This window comes from Muntiacus reevesi, chromosome 1 (genome assembly GCF_963930625.1).
Source record: "Muntiacus reevesi chromosome 1, mMunRee1.1, whole genome shotgun sequence".
NCBI lineage: Eukaryota > Metazoa > Chordata > Mammalia > Artiodactyla > Cervidae > Muntiacus > Muntiacus reevesi.
In genome coordinates, this window is record NC_089249.1 from 62,782,083 (window position 1) to 62,802,424 (window position 20,342).

Here is a 20,342-nt window from a genome sequence, read left to right on the forward strand (position 1 = left end):
CAAGGCCAAACTTGCCTGTTACTCCAAGTATCTCTTGACTTCCTACTTTTGCATTCTAGTCCCCTATGATGAAAAGGACATCTTTTTGGGGTGTTAGTTCTAGAAGGCCTTGTAGGTCTTCATTAGAACCATTCAACTTCAGCTTCTTCAGCATTACTGGTTGGGCACAGGCTTGGATTACTGTGATAATGAATGGTTTGCCTTAGAAATGAACAGAGATCATTCTGTCATTTTTGAGATGGCACCCAGGTACTGCATTTCGGACTGTTTTGTTGACTATGATGGCTACTCCATTTCTTCTAAGGGATTCTTGCCCACAGTAGTAGATATAATGGTCATCTGAGCTAAATTCACCCATTCCAGTCTATGTTAGTTCACTGATTCCTATGTCAATGTTCACTCTTGCCATCTCTTGTTTGACCACTTCCAATTTACCTTGATTCATGGACCTGACATTCCAGGTTCCTATGCAGTATTGTTCTTCGCGGCATCAGACTTTACTTCCATCACCAGTTATATCCACAACTGGGCATTGTTTTTGCTTTGGCTCCATCTCTTCATTTTTTCTGGAGTTATTTCTCCATTCTTCTCCAGTAGCATATTGGGTACCTACCGACCTGGGGAGTTCATCTTTTAGTGTCATATCTTTTTGCCTTTTCATACTGTTCATTGATGGAGTAGAAGGATGTGCGCTCATCTTCTCCTGCGAGAACTCCAAAATTACAACTCACTGCTGAACAATCAATGACAGGAGAATGTTGGATCCCACCAAATAAAGATACCCCACATCCAAGGGCAAAGGAGAAGCCCCAGCAAGATGGTAGGAGGGGCAAAATTGCATTTAGAATCAAGCCCCATACCCGCCAGAGATGCTTGGAGGGCTCAAACCAAACCTGGTGTGCACCAGGACCCAGAGACCCCACAGAGACCAAACCATACCTGCCTCTGAGTGTCTGAGTGTCCTGCAGAGGTACGGGCCCGCAGGCGTAGGGGCTCTGGGTCACACAGCCTGTGGCGTAAGCCCTCTTGGAGGAGGTTGCCATCAACCCCATCAAAGAGCCACCGAGCAGACAACCCACAAACTGCAGAACAACTATACCAAAGAAATTCTCACACTGTTCAAAAAGTTCTAGGACCCACAACAGATTTCCCAACCTGGGGATCTGGCAAAGGGACTGAGAACATCCAGGGAATTTGACGTTGGAGGTCAGTGGGACTTGATTACAGAACTTCCACAGGACTGGGGAAACAGTCTTGGAGGCACAAACAAAACCTTGTGCACCAGGACCCAGGAGAAAGGCGCAGGGACCCCACAAGAGACTGACTCAGACTTGCCCGTGAGTGTCCAGGCGTCTCCGGTGGAGGCGTGGGTCGCCGCTGGCCTCTGCAGCGGTGGGGGCAGTGAGGGCAGCAGTGTGTGCCTGGGGCCTTCTGAAGGAAGTCGTCATTATCTTCATCACCTCCACCATAGTTGGGCCCCAGGTCAAATAACAGGGAGGGAACACAGTCCTGCCCATCAACAGAAAACTAGGTTAAAGATTTAACTGAGCATGGCTCCATAGCAAGGAGGGATAAGAAAGCCTTCCTCAGTAATCAGTGCAAAGAAATAGAGGAAAACATAAAATGGGAAAGACTAAAGATCTCTTCAAGAAAATTAGAGATTCCAAGGGAACATTTCATGCAAAGATGGGCACAATAAAGGTCAGAAATGGTATGGACCTAACAGAAGGAGAAGATACTAAGAAGAGGTGGCAAAAATATACAGAAGAACTGTACAAGACCAAGATAACCACGACGGTGCGATCACTCACCTAGAGTCAGACATCCTGCAGTCCGAAGTCAAGTGGGCCTTAGGAAGCATCCCTATGAACAAAGCTAGTGGAGGTGATGGAATTCCAGCTGAGCTATTTCAAATCTTAAAAGACGATGCGGTTAAAGTGCTGCACTCAACATACCAGCAAATTTGGAAAACTCAGCAGTGGAAACAGGACTGGAAAAGGTCAATTTTCATTCCAATCCCAAAGAAAGGGAATGCCAAAGAATGTTCAGACTACTGCACAATAGCACTCATGTCACACTCTAGCAAAGTAATGCTCAAAATTCTCCTAACCAGGCTTCAACAGTACACGAACCGTGAATTTCCAAATGTTAAAGCTGGATTTAGAAAAGGCAGAGGAACCAGAGGTCAAATTGCCAACATCTGTTGGATCACAGAAAAAGCAAGAGAGTTCCAGAAAAACATATACTTCTGCTTTATTGACTATGCCAAAGTCTTTGACTGTGTAGATCACAACAAACTATGGAAAATTCTTGACGAGATGGGAGAATCAGACCACCTGACCTGCCTCCTGAGAAATCTGTACGCAGGTCAAGAAGCAACAGTTAGAACAGGACATGGAACAACAGGCTGGTTCCAAATTGGGAAAGGAATACGTCAAGGCTGTATACTGTCACTCTGCTTATTTAACTTATATGCAGAGTACATCATGTGAAATGCCGGGCTGGATGAACCACAAGGTGGAATCAAGATTGCCAGGAGAAATGTCAGTAACCTCAGATACACAGATGACATTACCCCTTATGGCAGAAAGTGAAGAACTAAAGATCCTCTTGATGAAAGTGAAAGAGGAGAGTGAAAAAGTTGGCTTAAAACTCAACATTCAAAAAACAAAGATCATGGCATCCGGTCCCATCGCTTCATGGCGGATAGATGGGAAACAATGGAAACAGTGAGAAACTTTATTTTGGGGGGCTCCAGAGTTACTGCAGATGGTGACTGTGGCCATGAAATTTAAAGACGCTTGCTCCTTGGAAGAAAAGCTATGACAAACCTAGACAGCATATTAAAAAGCACAGACATTACTTTACAAAGGTTCATATAGTCAAGCTGTGGTTTTTCCAGTGGTCATGTACAGATGTGAGAGTTGGACCATAAAGAAAGCTGAGCGCAGAAGAATTGATGCTTTTGAACTGTGGTGTTGGAGAAGACTCTTGAGAGTCCCTTGGACTGCAAGGAGAGCCAACCAGTCCATCCTAAGGGAAATCAGTCCTGAATATTCATTGGAAGGACTGATGCTGAAGCTGAAACTACAGTAGTTTGTCCACCTGATGTGAAGAACTGACGTACTGGAAAAAACTCTGATACTGGGAAAGATTGAAGGCAGGAGGAGAAGGGGACGACAGAGGATGAGATGGCTGGATGCCATCACCGACTTGATGGACATGAGTTTGAGCAGGCTCTGGGAGTTGGTGATGGACAGGGAAGCCTGGTGTGCTGCAGTCCAAGGGGTCGCAAAGAATCGGGCATGACTGAGCGACGGAACTGAAGTGAACTGAGCACAGTCCTGTCCATCAAAACAAGACCCAGTTTCCCCTCAGTCAGTCTCTCCCATCAGGAAGCTTCCATAAGCCTCTTATCTTTCTCTATCAGAGGGCAGACAGAATGAAACCTACAATCACAGAAAACTAACGAAACTGATCACATGGACCACAGCCTTGTCTAACTCAGTTAAGCTATGAGCAATGCCGTACAGGGCCACCCAAGATGGACGGGTCATGGTGGAGAGTTCAGAGCTCTGACAGAATGTGGTCCGCTGGAGAAGGGGATGGCAAACCACTTCACTATTCTTGCCTTGAGAACCCCATGAACAGTATGAAAAGGCAAAAAAAAAAAAAATTGACACGACTGCAGTCACATTCCCTCCAGGCTGTCTCTGTCGTAATCTACAAGCTGATTCTAAAATTTAAAAGGAAATTCAGAAGACAGAACAGTCTGGGAGATCCTGGGCAGGAAACAGCATAAGAGAATTTAGCTACTGCTTTTCAAAACTTATTTCAAAGCTGCATTGATTAAGACTTAAGTGTGGGACTTCCCTAGTGGTACAGTGGATAAGAATCCATCTGCCAATGCAGGGCATATGGGTTTGATCCCTGGTCCAGGAAGATCCCACATGCTGCGGAGCAACTACGCCTGCACACCACCACTCCTGAAGTCTGCGTTTAGAGCCCGTGTTCTGCAACGAGAGATGCCGCTGCAATGAGAAGCCCAGGTACCAACCAAGCCCAGAGAGGCCAGCACAGGCGAGCGTGTTCTGGGGGGTCCACGCGTGGCTGGACAGCCTCGGCTGATGGAAGTCAGAGCGCGGTCATCCCGCGACGGGAGGACAGAGTGGGGAGGGGCTCAGGAAACCTTCCAGAGAGACCTGTCCCTGCTCTCCATGTCCCTGCTCGTGGCATTAGCACCATCAAGCAGCCAGAAAAAATGTAATCAAAGATGTGCCAGACTGCTGCCCTGAAAAACCATCACACACGGTCCAGAGAAAATCAAAGACAGCCTCATTAAACGGAGTAGATCTGATTTTGATTTGAATGACTCAGTATAAGACAGATGCCAGTTCTCTCTGAAGATTCAACAGGACCCCAGTCAAAATCCGGGCAGATCCCCCTCCCCCAGCCTTCGTTGGCCTTCTCAGGTGGCTCAACACTAGAGAATCCGCCTTCAATGCAGGAGACAGGAGACACGGGTTCAATTCCTGGGCTGGGAAGGTCCCCTAGAGGAGGAAATGGCTACCCACTCCAGTATTCTTGCCTGGAAAATTCCATGGACAGAAAAGCCTGGCGGGCTACAGACCACAGGGTCACAAACAGTCGCACGTACCTGAGTGACTGAGCACACCTTCCTTCTCTCTTTTCTGTTACTCCTGAGATTGACAGGCTGACCCTAACACACATATGGAAACGCAAGGGCTGAGACAACCACTGTGCGGAGCGTATGTCCCCTGCTGCTGGCCAGGCCTAGACCTGGGGTGGAGGCTGGGGCATGTTGGCCCGGCTGCCTGGCTGGCTGAGACAAACACGCCCCAGGCAGCCACCGACGGGATGAGCGTCCTGCAGTTCTGGCCGGGGCCCAGGCGGTAGCCTGGAAGCAAGTGCAGCTTGTCCTCCTGACGGTCTCCGCCGCAGAGGCCTGACCCCGATGACTGCTTCACTCGAGCTCCACCAGGCGCCGTCACAGCAGCACAGACCCGCCCGGACACACGCGGGGGTCCTCTCAACAGCATCTAATAGGTGCTGTGGGCTTGGGAACCAGCTGGTGGGGGCGAGGGGGCGCTGCAGGAGGTTGACCCCTCTCCCTCCCCGCGGCACAGAGACCGAGGCAAACGCCAGCCACCGTGACGCTACTCGTGGTGGTGCGGGCCCCAGCAGGGAGCCTGGGGGCCTAGGGCCACGGGTGCCCTGTGGGCACAGCCAGGCGCCTTCCTGGAGCGACTCTCGAGAACGGGCGCATGACGAGCAGTCCCGGGGGATGCTGGTCCCGAGCGGCTGCAGGAGAAACCTTGACTCCTACGACGGGCAGGAGGCGTCTAAGCCCAGTGGAGTCGACCCCTTGGACCCAAGTGGGCCCCGGGAGAGGATGGCCCGGGGGCAGGGCAGCAGTGATGACCGCCCCTCCTTGTGATGGCCGAGCTTGCGGACCTGAGTATGTGGAGGCGGCCCGCCAGGAGGAGGCCGCGGGGTCCAGGGGGCGCAGCCTCGCTGGGGAGCCGGGCTCTCATCTGCTCTCCAGCCACAGACAAAATGGAGATGCTTGCAGGGAGATGGGCCGACAGGGCGCAGCCGCCAACCAGGCCGACACGGCTGCCTCGCGCTCTGCCAGGCACTCAGAGGGGCAGGTGGGGCAGGAGGCTCCTGGGGGCGGGCATGGGTTGGTCCTGGTGTCCCAGGCGGGCAGAGAGAGGGACACAGCTTGAAAACAAACGTGGGAGTGGACGACGATGGGGAGCCTGGGCAGAACCAAGCCTCGCTGAAAATCGATCAAGGCGCTTAATCATGGCACAGAGTTTCCCCCCAGGAAGGGGCCGTGGCATCTTGTGGGGGGATTTGGGGTGCGGCGCACCCGATGCTCTGTGCTGAGCCCGCTCTGGGGCGTGCGTGCGCGTGTGTGTGTGTGTGTGTGTGTGTGTGTGTGTGTGTGCGTGCGCGCGCACGTGCATGTGCACGCATGCTCGCAGGTGCCTCTGGTTGGGAGAGGGTCCTTGGTCTCTTGTGCCCTCCTAGGTATCCTTTGAGGTGCGTCTGTCCATTCAAGGCCCTGACCAGCCTTCATCTGGGCCGCGTCTCAGGTGAGGTGGCATCTCCTTCCAGGCTTCTTACTGCTTCCTGAAAAAGCAGCGAGTGCGCCAAGTTCACTGTTCCCACCGTGATGCAGGCCCCGAGTGTGCGCCAGCCACCTGGCCATGGTCGTCTCTCTGCAGGACTCCCAGACAGGCTGGAGTCACGGTCACCAGAAGTGATGAGCTGTCGTCTCTGACCCAGGAGTCACATGTCTTCTGCCAGCATCCAAGCGACAGCCATGCTCATGGGGAAGGGAACGCGAATCCTGGCCTGGAAGGCTTGTCTCTGGCTCACAAGTGCCCAGGTGAAGAAACGTGATGTGGAATCCTGAGGTCCCGGACTCGGAGCCTGGCTCTATGATTGGGGAGGCTTTTGGAGGGGCGGGGGCGAGAGTGTGCTGTTTGCAGAAGGAGGGTGAATGCTGATGACCAGAGGCGGCCTGCGGTGTATTTGACCACATCCGCTCCGCCCCTCCTCTCCCTCTGAGGAGTACCCTTCCTCACTCGCTGGGCAGATGTGGCCTGACTCGCCCTCTCAAGCGTATACCATCTGCCTTGTGAAGACGACACCCAGGGGAGCCGCTGGCCCAGGAGGGGAGACACGCGGGGTGGATCAGAACTCGCCGCGCAGCTGGAGCCTGGCTCAGCCTCCCTGGTGGAGCCCCCCTACAGCCGACCTGACGATGTCTGAGCGACAGGTGCTTGCTGAAGAAACACCACCGAGGTGGGGGAGGAGGTGTCCCGGTTATGCAACATTAATCCTGCAGAGACCTGACCTATAAAGATAGGAACACGGACAACTGGGACAGAGTGGACTCCAAAACCAGAACAGCACGTCCAGTCGCCTTCTGACAGAGACGGCGCGGCACAGCCTGAGGACACAGAGTTCACGCGCATCCGCTGAATGTCCGCACGAAAACCCGTCAATCTTGATTCCTACAGCCCGCCACAGAGAGACAATTCCAGGTGGAATACCGCTCTATATGTGAAAGGCGAAACCATACAACTTGAAGATGAAAACCGAAGTGACTGGTTTTTTTTTTTTTGTGATTTTCGGGTAGGCAAAGATTTCACAAACAAAACACAATTGCTAATCATAAAGACAATATATTGGAATATACTGCAATTAATAATTTATGTACATGAGAAGACACTACTAAGAGAGTGAAAGGCAAATCTCAGAACGAGAAAAGACATCTTTATAATACCAGTATATAGACCCACCAAAGGACTTGCATCCAGAATATAGAAAGAACTCCTACAAGTCAGTAGGAATAGGTTACAGAAAAATCTGTCAAATTAAATACAAAAAGATCCTTTGCAAGAGTATGTTGAGCTGGACTGTCAATATTAAAAGGTGCTGAAATTTGTTTCTTGACCATGCGGGCAGTTTGTAAGATCTTATTTCCCTGAACAGGGATCAAACCTGGGCCCACAGCAGTGAAAGTGCCAAATCTTAGAATGGCTAAAATGAAAGGACAGAGATTATCTACTATTGGAAGAGTGTGGAGTAACTGGGAGGCTCATACACCGGCACAGGCTTCCTGGGGAACTCCTTGGGAGGGCCGACCAAAGCTGAATGCCTGACCCAGCAATTCCATTGCCACAGAAAGATGAATGCATGTTTGCCAAATTCAGGAGTGTTCACAATAGCACTATTTGTAATAGTCTGAACTAGAAAAAATGTAAATAAACTGTAGCTGAGAACCAATTTTAACTACATGCAAGAAAGCAAAGCCAGCCATATGTCAAACTCAACATCAGACCAAGTTAGAATCATTCCTGGAATGCAAGGTTGGTTTAATATTAAAAAACTGATTGATGTCAGTTGCTACAGGCAACTTCTTAGAAAAAGGAAAACCTATTGATGTTATTTACCATTTTAATCCTAATAAGAAGAAGAAACTTGTAACCTCATAGATGCAAAAAAAATTGAGAAAATTCGTTACCCAGTCACAATAAAAATTCTTCATAAAGATTAGAAATAAACTACTTTAACATGCTAGAGTATATATACATTTATATCTATATATTGTATCTATAGCTTTGTTAAGACCTACAGAAAATGTCATTATAAATGAGAAAATGTTAGAAACATTCTCTTTAAAATCAGGAATTCAACAATGGTGCCCACCATTATGTAGGAAATCCTAGCCAGTACAATAAGACAAGATATTAGGGGCAAAAAGATTGAGGTGGGAGACATTAATACAAAGCTACTTGCACATGATATAATTATTTATGTAGAACAACTACACATAGAAACTCAAAAGAAGAAACATGCAAATTTCCAGAAATAACAGCAGAGTTTAGAAATGTGCAGATAGAAAATTAATATATAGAAATCAATTTCATTCTATATAACAGCAACAAACAATGAGAAAATTTATATAGAGAGATAACACTATGTGCAGTAGAATCTGGATATCAAGTAACAAAAAAATATAATGAAAGATGTATACAGTCTCTGATGGGGAAATTCTAAAATTTAAAGAAGATCTAGGGACTTCACTAGTGGTCCAATGGCTAAGACTCCAAGCTCCCAATGCAGGGGGCTCAGGTTCAATCCCTGGTCAGGGAACTAGATATCACATGCCACAACTAAAAGATACTGCATGCTGCAATTAAGACCCAGCACAGCCAAATAAATAAATGAATAAAAACAAATATTAAAAAATAAAAAAAATAAAGATCTAAGTCAATGGAGAGACATGTTCTGTTCATGAACAGAAGACATGGTTTCATTAATTTATCCATTTTCTCCAAATTGAATTTGGAGAAATGAATTCAATGCAAATCCAACCAAAATCTCAATACGACTTTTGTTGGACTTGATAAAACAATTCTGACATTTATATAGAAGAGAAGGAGGTCAGGAGCGACCAAGACTCTTACGAAGATGAGCAGAGAGGAAGCTTGTCCCACCAGAAAACACGGACAGTGTGGCGCTGGGCAGGAGACAGAGCAGAGACTCCAGAAATGCACACTCACACACGCGTGTGCAACACTGCGTTCACAAGAGCACAGAAACAGTGTTTCCAATAAATAATTGAAAAATTATCTACATAGACAAAAATAAAACTTGATTCTTTCCTCACAACATATACAAAAGTCAACTCCAGATGGATTAGGACTTTTATGTCAAAAACAAAATTTGAAACTCTTAGTAGTAAATGTAGGTAAATAAAGTTTTAAACCTCAAGGTAAGGAAAAATTCCTTGAGACAAAATAATATTGACTAGAAGAAAGACTGATAACTTTGGTCACATTAAAACCGAAATCAAAACCTGTGTGCAAGTTCTAATTACACTATCAAAGTAATCTAAATAAAAGTAGGCCATGCAAGGTCAAACAATGAAACTATGTCATGAACCAAGAATTACGATGAATCAGAATGCATGCACCTGAGATCCAATGGGATGAGAAAAATGAATGAATGAACAAGGTCCTAGACAGTCAATAAAATAAGAAAAAGATATGAAAGGTATAATGGTTGCAGGAAAAAGGAACTCACTAGTTGATATAATTCTGTATGTTAAAAATACAATTTTCAAATATGTTAATGAACTAATAGAAATGATAGCCAGATAGCTGGATTTTCAAAAAAATCCACTCACAAAAATCAATTTCTTCTTTGTCAACCAGCCACAATTTATAGGAAAATATTTTTAAGTTTGATACTATTTAAAATAGAATACAAAATAAAATATATGTAAGTCTAAGTCCAACACAAAAAAATGCAATAGCATGACAAAAAAAATTCTAAGAGCTTATTGAAAGGCATTAAACGATTTATTTATGAATAGATATTCCACATTCATATAGATTCAAAGACTCAATAATGTAAAGAAGTCAGTTCTCACCAAACTGATGGCTTTAATATCAATAAACATTTAAAAAATTTTAACTACAAAAATGATGTGGGTAGATCTTGACAACCTAATCCTGTAACTTGAATGGAAGTGTAGGGGGTCAAGAATAGCCCAGTCATTTTCAAGGAAGAAAAGCAAGGCTATAGGACTTGTCTGACCAGCATGGAGACATTCAACAAAGCTACAGTTATAAAGACCTTGTGGCATTAGTCCAGGGCAGACAGACAAACCAGTGGAGCTGAACAAAAGTCCAGAAGAGCCTGCAGGTGAGCGGGGAGGGGCCGCTGGACTCTCCGTCTCCCACCAGCTGCCAAGTCAGCTTCTGGAGCATTTGAGACTGGAATGTGCCACATCAGTGCTTCAGAAGAGGAGGTCTTCACAGCCTCAGGGTTTGGAGACAAGCCGCAAAAATCACCAACTGGAGGAAAGGCTTGACCAACTGGAGTTTATTAAAAGTAAAGGTGACTTTTGCTTCCATGGTGGCTCAGTGGTAAAGAAACAGCTTGCCAATACAGGAGATTCAGGTTTGATCCCTGGGTTGGGAAGATCCCCTGGAGGAGGAAATGGCTACCTACTGCAGTTTTCTTGCCTGGGAGAATTCCATGGACAGAGGAGCCTGGCAGACTACAGTCCACGGGATCACAAAGAATTGGACACGACTGAGCAACTAAAGTACAACAACTCGGCTTTATATCCAAAGTTACCATCAAGGAGTGAAAAGGCAAGTCACGAAGTGGGAGACAGTGTTTGCCCCACAAATGAACTGAAAGAGGAGGAGAATCCGAGAGTAGGTGGTTGTCTCCCGTACACATCAGCAAGGAAGATCTGCAATCCTAAAGACAAAGACCCGCTTTTCAGGAGAGGAGACCTAGATGGTCGGAGTGTGTCTGAAAATAAGCCATTTTATTAGTAAATAGGACAAAGCAAATGCACAGCATCACCTCCTCCAGAGGCAAACAAGCCCCCTTCAGCACCAGAGACTGGCACCAAAGGGGGCCGCTCAGCACGACCGCAGTCAGCACGCATCCCTCTGGCCATGATCACAGCGCCCGGTGTTCCCGCCCGCTAGGTTCACGTCCACCATTTGAAGATGTAATCAAGGTAAAATGAGGTCACATCAGAGGAGGGCAGGACCCAATCCAACAACTGCTGTCCTTTTAACAGCGGGAACTCTGGACAGAGCGCGTGAAGCAGGGCAGAGACTGGCGCGATGTGTCCGTCAGCCAAGGAACAAGGACTGCCAGTGGCCGCCAGAAGCCGGAAGAGGCAGGAGGCGCCACAGGCTCTGAGAGCCCGGCCGTGCCAACACCTCGGTTTTGGATTTCCGGCCTTCAGAAAAAATGTGGTTTGAGCCACAAGTTTGAGGGACTTTGGTACAGCAGCTAATACTGCTTTTTAGGCTGAAGGCGTGTGTGTCTAGTTGGCACTAGGAAGATGCCTGGGGGAAGCACAGTGTGTTACAGAAAAAAACGTGGAATTACCCTCACAGAGAGGTGAGTGGCTAAGTGGCAGAGCTGATGGACCTCGGTGCCAGACTGGACACGGGGTGAGGAGAGCGGGTGAAACTGGAGGTGGCCTGCGAGGGCCCTGCCAGCTCTGAAAGCACTGGCTCCTCGTGCCTGGAGCTGGCGATTCTAGGGGGTGATTCACGCATGTACTGAACATCTGCGAGGTGTCCAGCACAGCCCAGGTGTGTGGGCGCAGCCAGAACGCGGCCCCTGAGAGCTTATGATCTGCAGGGAGATAGAGACGGCTGAGAGGCTGCTAGTGCCAGGGAGAGAGAGACAGACACATTGAGAACCCAGCTGGGCGGCGGGGACACAGCAGCTGCAAGTGTCCTGGTGAGCCTGTGGCAGTGAGTGCACCTGGGACGCGGCAGGCGGGGCCATGGCCCTGGCTGGAGGTACTCTCTCGGCCACATCTGGTGCCAGAACCACTGGAAATAGCACTGGGGTGCAGACACAGACAGGCCACCCCTGGAGACCGGGGGCTGCCCACACCTGTCTACCCGTGTGCAAAGCCCACCCCCAGGTCAGGCTCCTGGGCCACACACGGTCTGTTCCATCAGAAACTTCAGAAAACAGCACAGGGGCCTTGTGCCGGCCACCACCCACCCTTGGCACGCAGTGTTATTCAAATCTCCAACTCAGCCCCGCACTGGCACCACATCCCCCAGGGAGAAGGCTGAAGGCTGTCGCCCAGCTGGTCTTGTGCAGGGCACCTGGTGCTCAGGGAGCCCCGGAACCGCTGCAGCAGGACCCCCATTATCCCGACAACCTGACCAGGCCCAGATGCTCCGAGCTCAGGCCAGTGCCCGGACCACAGGCCCTGCCCTGGAAGATACGGACCCCGGGCTCACATAGGCGCAAGCCCCGCACTGTTACCTGGTGGTCTGGGCGGCTGAAACGGAGCACCCTCTGCGGTCTTCACACTTGGAAGCATGGACGGCAGTGGGTACACATGTAACGAGTTTGGATCTGAGTGTCTGTTGGACTCGGCCTTGGCGAGAGCGGGGCGGGGGGCCTTATTGTCTGGGTGCTGAGAGGTGCAGGAGGGGAGCTCGATCTTCCCGCCGGACTCCCTGTGGCCACTCTTGGCTTTAGCGCTCCTCTCCACCAGCCTGTGTAAATGCACAGGCAAGGTGCAAGGAAGTACCTTTTCGTCTCTCAGTTTCAAGTCCTGGTGCAGAGCCATGAGTGGGGGTCCCCGGTCCAGGTCTAGCATGGCTGAGGGGCACCTCTGTTTCAGCGGATGGATGTCTGAGAGCGGAGGCACAGAGTCAAAGCTGGCGACCACTGGCATCTGCTTCCTGGCTTTCCTCATGCCCATGCCTTCCACAAGCAAATCGGAGCCCTGGGACGTGGGCAGCTCCACTGCAGGCTGGGGACAGGGGGGCGAGGTCAGGGGGGCCAGTAGGCCCTTTCCTACTCTTCAGTGAGGTCTGAGACCTCAGGGAGAAGCCCCAGCCACACTTCCCTAACTCTAACCCTAACCCTGGTTCCCCCCACCTCAGGGAGGCCAGGTCACAGGGTCTTGCTGCCCTGCCTGCAGAAGGGCTCCCCAGGGGAGCAGCCCCCTGGAAAGACCCATGAAGGAAGGCTGGATCTTCATCCCAGGAGGAGGGGGGAACACGGCAGGAGGGAAGAGGAATGACCTAGAGGGGCCCCTGTCCTGCCTGGTACCACAGAGGTGGAGGTGGTTGGGGACGAGAGGTTGCAAGAACGGCAAAGGCCAGCTGGGCCTCGTGAGCCCCCCGGGGATGTGCGGAGAGACCATCCCCAGGTGGCCAGTGGAAGAGAGACACCCCCCCACCTGTCTCCACAGCAGCTCGAAGTTGCCGATGTCGCAGTTTCGGTCGGCCTTGCGGTCCACCACCACCTTGATAGTGTCCTCCTGCACCTGCGCGCACAGCTGCGCCGTGACGGGCGTGGAGGCGTGCATGGTGGGGCTGGAGTTGATCTCGATCAGCCAGGGCCTGAAGTCGCGCCCGAGGATGAAGTCGGCGCCGTACAGCTCGAAGCTGTTCTTGCGTGGCTCCACGTGGTCCTGGGCCACCTTCATGGTGTTGGTGATGGCCCTCTTCATGGACGGATAGATGACGCTGCTCCACACGGCCCCGCGGCCCCTCTTCTGCAGGTACTCCTGGAATCGGCTGCTGGTCCACATGTTGTGACAGGGCAGCAGGGGGCTGCGGTCCTTGTCGTTCTTCAGGTGCTTCTGGATGGAGTTGTTGCACAGGTGGATGGCGCTGCGGGGCAAGGCTGGGGTCAGGCGTCAGGCGCTCAGCCCCCTCTCCTCCCCGCGGGCCGAGACGCGGAGGCCCCGCCCAAGACCCGATGCCCCGCCCCGACTCCGCCCGATGCCCCGCCCCGACTCCGCCCGAGCCCCCGAGTCCGCCAGCGGCCCCGCACCAGACTCCGAGGCCCCGCCCCAGGCCCCACTCCGACTCCACCCGAGGCCCCGCCCCGGCTCCGCCCTAGGCCCCGCCCCCGGCTCCGCCAGAGGCCCCGACCCGACCCGAGGCCCCGCCCCAGGCCCCACTCCGACTCCACCCGAGGCCCCGCCCCGACCCCGCCCGAGACGCGGAGGCCCCGCCCCACCCCTGCCCGAGGCCCCGCCCCGACTCCGCCCTAGGCCCCGCCCCCGGCTCCGCCAGAGGCCCAACCTGAGACGCCCCCCCAGCCCTTCCCACTGACCCTGCCCGCTAGCGCAGGGTGGATACAGGGGTCCCCTCTCCTCCTGTTCAACCTGGGGGCCCCGTTGGGGGAGGGGAGGTCTGCGTAGAAGCCAACCAGCCCCGGGGCACCAACGAGGGGCCTCCAGCAAGTCCCACCCTAGGAGCCGGTTCCCCTCCTGCCGCTGGGGGAGGGCTGGCGACCCCGAGAGAGATTCACTAACCGAAAACTTCAGCTAATTCCTTTATACCCTGGCCTTGTTCTAGGTAAGATTTAAGTTGAATAGCATCTATAGGAGATTGTAAAATACATGCATTCTGCCAGTCATTTTCATTTGAGCACGTCCTTTGCCACCTGGTTCTGCTGGGGAGGCCCCGCCTGTGACCCATAAGACAAATACAAGAAACGGGATGCGCCCCGGACCCTGTGTGGGGGCGGACACAGTTCAAAACAATGTCAGGGGCTCTGTCAGCCTGGGGGAGGGTTTCGTTCCCAGATGGAGAAACAGCTCAGAGACGACGGAGGCCCGCTAGGCACACAGCCCACAGCTGGCAGGGCCTGGCAGGCTGGAAGGGGCCCTGTGGACCTCCCACTGCCCAGTCACCCAGAGTCCTCCGCCGGGCGTTCCCGGCCTGGTGGGCACCGTGCTCCTTGAGCTGCCGGCCGGGGCTTGTCCCAGCAGCCTGCCCCTGCCTGGCGATTCCAGGTGTACTCACAGCTCCGGCCTGAGCACAGAGAACCCCCTCCTGCAAGGTCTCTGTTAAGCAACCTTCGGCCTTCGTGATTCCTATGCATTCCCCCGTATCCCCCACCAAGACGCCTGTGCACCCCGGGCGCCCCGAGTGTGGCCCTCCATTCAGACAGTGAGGTGGCACCGCTGACCTGCCAGGAGAATGGCGTGTTCCCGAGACTTCGCTGGCGGCCTCCGTCGTCCCCACCGCACACATAGCCGGCCCACTCTGAGGCCCTGGTGGGTGGCAGGTTCATCCACCAAGGGGCACCCATTTCTGGAGGGTCTGAGCCCCTGCCTGGCACCCCACCACCTCAACACACAGTGCCCCCTGCACTACCCTGGCCTCTCATGGGTCAGGTGCCCTCCACCCTCTCATTCTGGCAGGCATGGCTGGGGTCCTCCTCCAAGGACCCCTCAGGCCACCCTCACATTGCGTCCCACAAGCTGCCTCATCAGGGGCCACACCCCACCTCCCAGATGCTTTAGCAACTCCCCGACCTGCAGGACGCCCGATCCAGGGCTTTGGGGACTCACAAAGAGAAGGCCCTGCAGGGGCTACTGCAGAATTCGATGGGCTGGCCCCCAGGGGACTCCCAAAGGAGCCCTTCCTGTCCTTCCCCACATGCCGAGTGGGCTGAGAGCACCGGCCATGCAGAAGGCAGGGCCGCACCCCGAGCGCAGCCCACGTGGATCAGCGGATGAGCACGGTTGGCCCCTCCGCCTCCCCAGCCACCACAGAGGGCGGCTCCATGCCAGCCGGTGCCCCCAAGCACGTGGCAGATGGTGCTTTTGGGATTTCCTGGAGAACATACATGCCCCTTGGGGATGCAGGACCCTGGCCTTAATGGGCAGGGGGCCAGAGCCCACCCCCTGCAGAGGGAGACTGCAGAACCTCTCTGGCCCAGTCAGGACCCAGCGCCCCACCGGACATGAGACCAGCCTGGCACTCCGTGCTGGTGGGAACCCGCCCTGGACAGTGCCAAGCTGACCCCACTGACCTGTCCAGTTTGTCCAGGGAGAAGCGCTGCGTTGAGAAGCGCAGATAGCTCTCCTTGTAGAACCAGATGGTCAGCGGGTTCCAGTCGGTGACCAGGAACCACTGCCTGATGTCGAATTTGGTGTCATAGATGAGCAGCGGCGTCTCGATGTACTTCTGCACCACCCACTTGTTGTCCTTGGCGGGCGGCTGGCCTGCACCCACCAGCTCCAGGATCTCCTCCACGTGGTTCATGCACACTATGTCTGCAAGAGGCCGCCGCTCAGCCCGAGCCCCAGCGTGCTGCCCGAGGACCCCCAGGGGCACGGCGCAGCGGCTCTGCCCTCGCGGTCAAGGCCGCAGCCAGGGCAGCCCCCCTTGCTCACCCACCGCGAGGCCAGCCCAGGGCTTCAGAGAGGACGTGAGAACAGGGAGGGCAGGTGTGCGGACAGAGGCCCCGGAGGAGGCGGCCAGCCGGCTGAGCACTGCACCGGGTCAGCGGAGGGGCGGGGGCGGGCGGCCGGTGGCCTCAGGGGAATCAGCAGGCAGCGCCGGGCTGTTCCAGGGGCTCCGAGGGCCCGCGAGCCTCACACCCAGAGTGACTGGACAGACGGGGCAGCGGGGGAGGCCAGGGTTGGGGTCCCTGGGCTGCAGCGTTTAATGCCGCTGACAGGCCCCGAGCGCTCGCTGTCCTTGCTGGGACACCCCTGAGGCCTGAACTGCGTCACGAGGCAAAGGCCCCCCCACCATCCTCCCTGCCACCTGTGATGGACAAGCGTGAGGAGAGCTGACTGGTCTCGAGGACAGCTGCCACGATGTGGGCACAGTCTGACTCTTGGGGTGGGTGGGGGATGCCACCTGCAAGGCTGGGGGCAGAGGACACGAGGGAGCTTCCCTCACAGAACGAGAGACCTGGCTCTTCTGTGACGGCAGGGTGAGACCTCCCCACCCTGCAAGCAGGGTCCAGCGCGGAGCTGCGGATCCCGGACATTGTCCTGGACCAAGAACAGAAGGGGCACCAGGGCAGGGGTCAGAGGTGGGGGCAGGGGCAGGGTCAGGGGTCAGGGGTGGGGTCAGGGTCAGGGGTCAGGGAGCAGGGGCATCAGGGCAGGGGCAAGGGTGGGGGCACCAGGATGGGGGCACCAGGGTGGGGGTCAGGGGCAGGGGTCGGGGCAGGGGTCAGGGTCAGGGGTCGGGGCTGGCGGTACTTGGGTGGGGCAGAGGATGTGGGGCCACCAGGATGGGGACACCAGGCTGGGAGACAGGCTGTGGGGCAGGGGCGTGGGGGGCACCAGGATAGGGGAAGGGGCTGGGGCACAGCCAGGGACCAGGCAGAACAGGCTGCATTCGGTTCTGACCAGCAGGGTTGGAGGAGTCTGTGGCGCAGCCCTGGGCAGCGCGAGCGAAGTCTAGGCTCAGGGCAGAGCTGGGGGGCCCTGCCGCGGCCCCAAGGGTGCAGGCTGAGAGCAGGCGGAAGCCCAAGAAAGAGAAGGCTTCAGGATGGAAGATGTTCAGGACTGAATGCAGGAATGTCACAAACTATTAATAAAGATTTCTAAAAATGACATAAGAAGTAACCGCTTATGAATTTACAACAATGATAAAACTCCTCAAATAACCCAAGGGGCAAATAGAATATGCAAACAAAAGGTAATATCTACTTAGATAGACATCAGGTAATGTCTTTTTTATAGGAGAAAGAGAACATCCCACAACATGAACAAGAGGATGCAGGTAAGGTTGTACTGTGAAGGCATTCCCAGAGACTGAAAATTTCTAAGCTCTAAAACGACATTTGGGAATAAATAAGCTCAGCATTTAAGTCAGCACCAAGGGGAATAATCCCTCTCAGGAAGATAGAAAAAATGCAACTGAAAGATGGTTCTTTGGGAGCGCTCCTAAGATTAGAAAATCACCTTCAAACTCTATTTTAAACAAAGAACGCACAGTCTTTACCATTAGGGGTGAAGAGGAGGACACGGACATAGCTGTGACACAGGAAGAAGTAAAAAGCCGAAGCCAGGGGTCACCAGGGGCAGGGCTCACGGGGGGCGCAGGACAGGCGCCTCCAGGGGTTTCACGACCACCCAAGGACCAGGCCCCACAGGTGCTGGACACAGCGAGCGAGCAAATACAAAACAGAACACAGGAGGCCTGCGTAACTGAGGAACAGAGATGGAACGTTCTAAGTAAACTTAATTACTTGGCAAAACAGAGCAGAAGCTGTGAGGAGCAGGGCCGTGGGACGCCTGCTCCCCAGGACCTACCCGTGAGTCCGGAGCCTCCAGGAGCCCCGCACCCAGCCCCCACCCGGGGTGGTGGTCCGCGCAGGCACCCGGCTGAGACCCACCTCGGCCGCGGGACTTGGCCGCAGGCTTGATGATCCAGATGTTCCGAAACCCGTCGATCTCGGTCTGGGGGTTCACGGAGGTGATTTTGTTCAGCAGGGCCTGGCACTGTGAAAAGTGATTTCTGGAACTGGGGATGAAGGCCTCGCCGCTACAAAGCAAGATCCAGAAGGCCCGTGAGGTCTTGAGGGCGGCCGCCCCAAGGAGAGGGTGGGGGGCAGGCTTGGAACGTGCCCCTGCCCACCCGAGGGCCGCCTGGGAACATGGCCTGCGGGGAGGTGGGGACCGCCTACTTGAGGATCATTCTTCAGGGACACCCCCGGGCGCTGTGCCTGGGCCCAGACAAGGTGCTGGGAGACGAAAGCCAGGGTCCCGGTGCTGGGGACCCCACGTCAGGGTGGGCCTTGCAGGCCCGCACGGGGAAGCCGAGCTGCCGTGGCAGCGGCACCAGGGTCCAGCTTAGTGTCCCGTGGGCTTGACTGTCAATGAGACTGGCTCGTGGCCACGAGCTCACGGCAGCCATGGGGCTGGCTCGGGAAGACACCGCAACAGGGGGATGAGGCCAGCGGACGGCACAGTGTCTGCGTGGAGTTAGCTCTTGCATCACGGAACCAGGCCCCCTCCCGGGCCGCAACACACCCCCCTGCGAGGATGGACTGCAGCCAAGGGCGCTGGGCTCCCTGGCCCCCCGCCGCGCCCACATGACGGCCCTGGCGCGGGGAAGGAACTTTCTGGGACATGGAACTGTGTGCACAATGATGTACCCACCCGACGGGGGAGAGGAGGGCAGTTGGGAGGGAGGAGCGATGCAGGGAGGAGGTCCCCAGAAGTGCGGGAGAGGCCCCCAGAGCGGGGACCCAAGGCTGGGGATGAGGAAGCAGGAGCCTCGTTGGTGCCCGGGATGTGGGTGGCAGGTCGGACAGCGCCTCGCCTCCCTGGTTCTAACAGGACACAGTGAAAGGGAGTCCCCCGAGCCCCCGGCCTGCCTTGGCGGTGCACACACTCTGCCTGACCTCAGGGTGAAGACCGGACCCGGTGGAAGCAGGCGTGAGTCCCATGTGGTCCTGAACCCTCCCGTCCGGCAGCAGAGGCCAGACCAGATGCTGGGTCAGACGAGGCAGGTCCCCCAGAGCCCACCCTGCTGGCCAGGGCAGAGCCGCCCAGGGGACCGGCGGACGCTGGTGACACGTGCAAACTCGAGGTGGGCTCAGAAGGAGGGCCGGGGCTGGTCACTCCTCGGGGAGGGCCCCCACGGTGTCCCCAGAGCACCCGGGCCTCAGCCTCACGCCGTGGCCCCTGGCAGGAGGGAGTCTGTGCATCACAGTAAGAAGACTGTCACCTCCCCCAGGGCAGAGAGTGCGGGGAAGGGGGCGTCCAGCCCCAGGCGGGAACCTGGCCAAGCCCCAGGCCCAGACACCCCATAGTCACCAGGGAACAAGCACCGTCCCCTCAGATGCCGATGATGAGAAAGGGCCCAGCACCTGCCCTTCTCGTCCGGATGACACGCACATCACGGGGGTGGACCCCACGTGGGCGCCTCAACACGGAAGGAAAGGAGGCTTGAGCAGGCTGACCACCTAACACGCTCCGCAGTCGCGCTCGGCAGTGGTGTGGGGTCCGCTCCTGCCACCTTCTGGCTACTCCCGGGACTGCGGGCCCAGGGCACAGCCCCGCGGGGGGAGCGGACCTTTTCCACACAGGGGCTCACGGAGGGGCAATGCAGGTCCAGATGCAATCGCTTCCAGCCCCTCAAGAGGTTGCCCCGGAGGCCACGGGCACTAGACCCCTCCGCCTCCTCCCCGTGTGGACGCCTCCTAGCCTTGAACTTCATACCAGGGGCTGCCTTGCTCAATAGCATGATGTGAGAGCTACCTGTGGTATTGCGGGCGTCAGCAGCAAGTTCCTTACACTGTTGGTTTCTAGACAGCATATTAAAAAGGTCCGTCTAGTCAAAGCTATGGTTTTTCCAGTAATCATGTATGGATGTGAGAGTTGGACTATAACGAAAGCTGAGTGCCAAAGAATTGATGCTTTTGAACTGTGGTGTTGGAGAAGACTCTTGAGAGTCCCTTGGACTGCAAGGAGATCCAACCAGTCCATCCTAAAGGAGATCAGTCCTGGGTGT

At 54.4% G+C, this 20,342-nt stretch overlaps 1 protein-coding gene across 1 annotated transcript in view; it reads right to left on the bottom strand.

The window, feature by feature from the left end:
- The window catches only part of TTLL8 (tubulin tyrosine ligase like 8), a 60,907-nt gene that overhangs the window by 19,330 nt on the left and 21,235 nt on the right, over nt 1-20,342 (bottom strand). The window contains exons 9-15 of the mRNA XM_065939447.1: nt 18,220-18,368; nt 15,892-16,135; nt 13,298-13,733; nt 12,370-12,865; nt 12,207-12,318; nt 11,851-11,933; nt 11,644-11,718 (exon numbers count right to left, since the gene is read on the bottom strand). Coding sequence (XP_065795519.1) covers nt 11,644-11,718; nt 11,851-11,933; nt 12,207-12,318; nt 12,370-12,865; nt 13,298-13,733; nt 15,892-16,135; nt 18,220-18,368 — 1,595 coding nt within the window. The remainder of the gene's footprint in view (nt 1-11,643; nt 11,719-11,850; nt 11,934-12,206; nt 12,319-12,369; nt 12,866-13,297; nt 13,734-15,891; nt 16,136-18,219; nt 18,369-20,342) is intronic.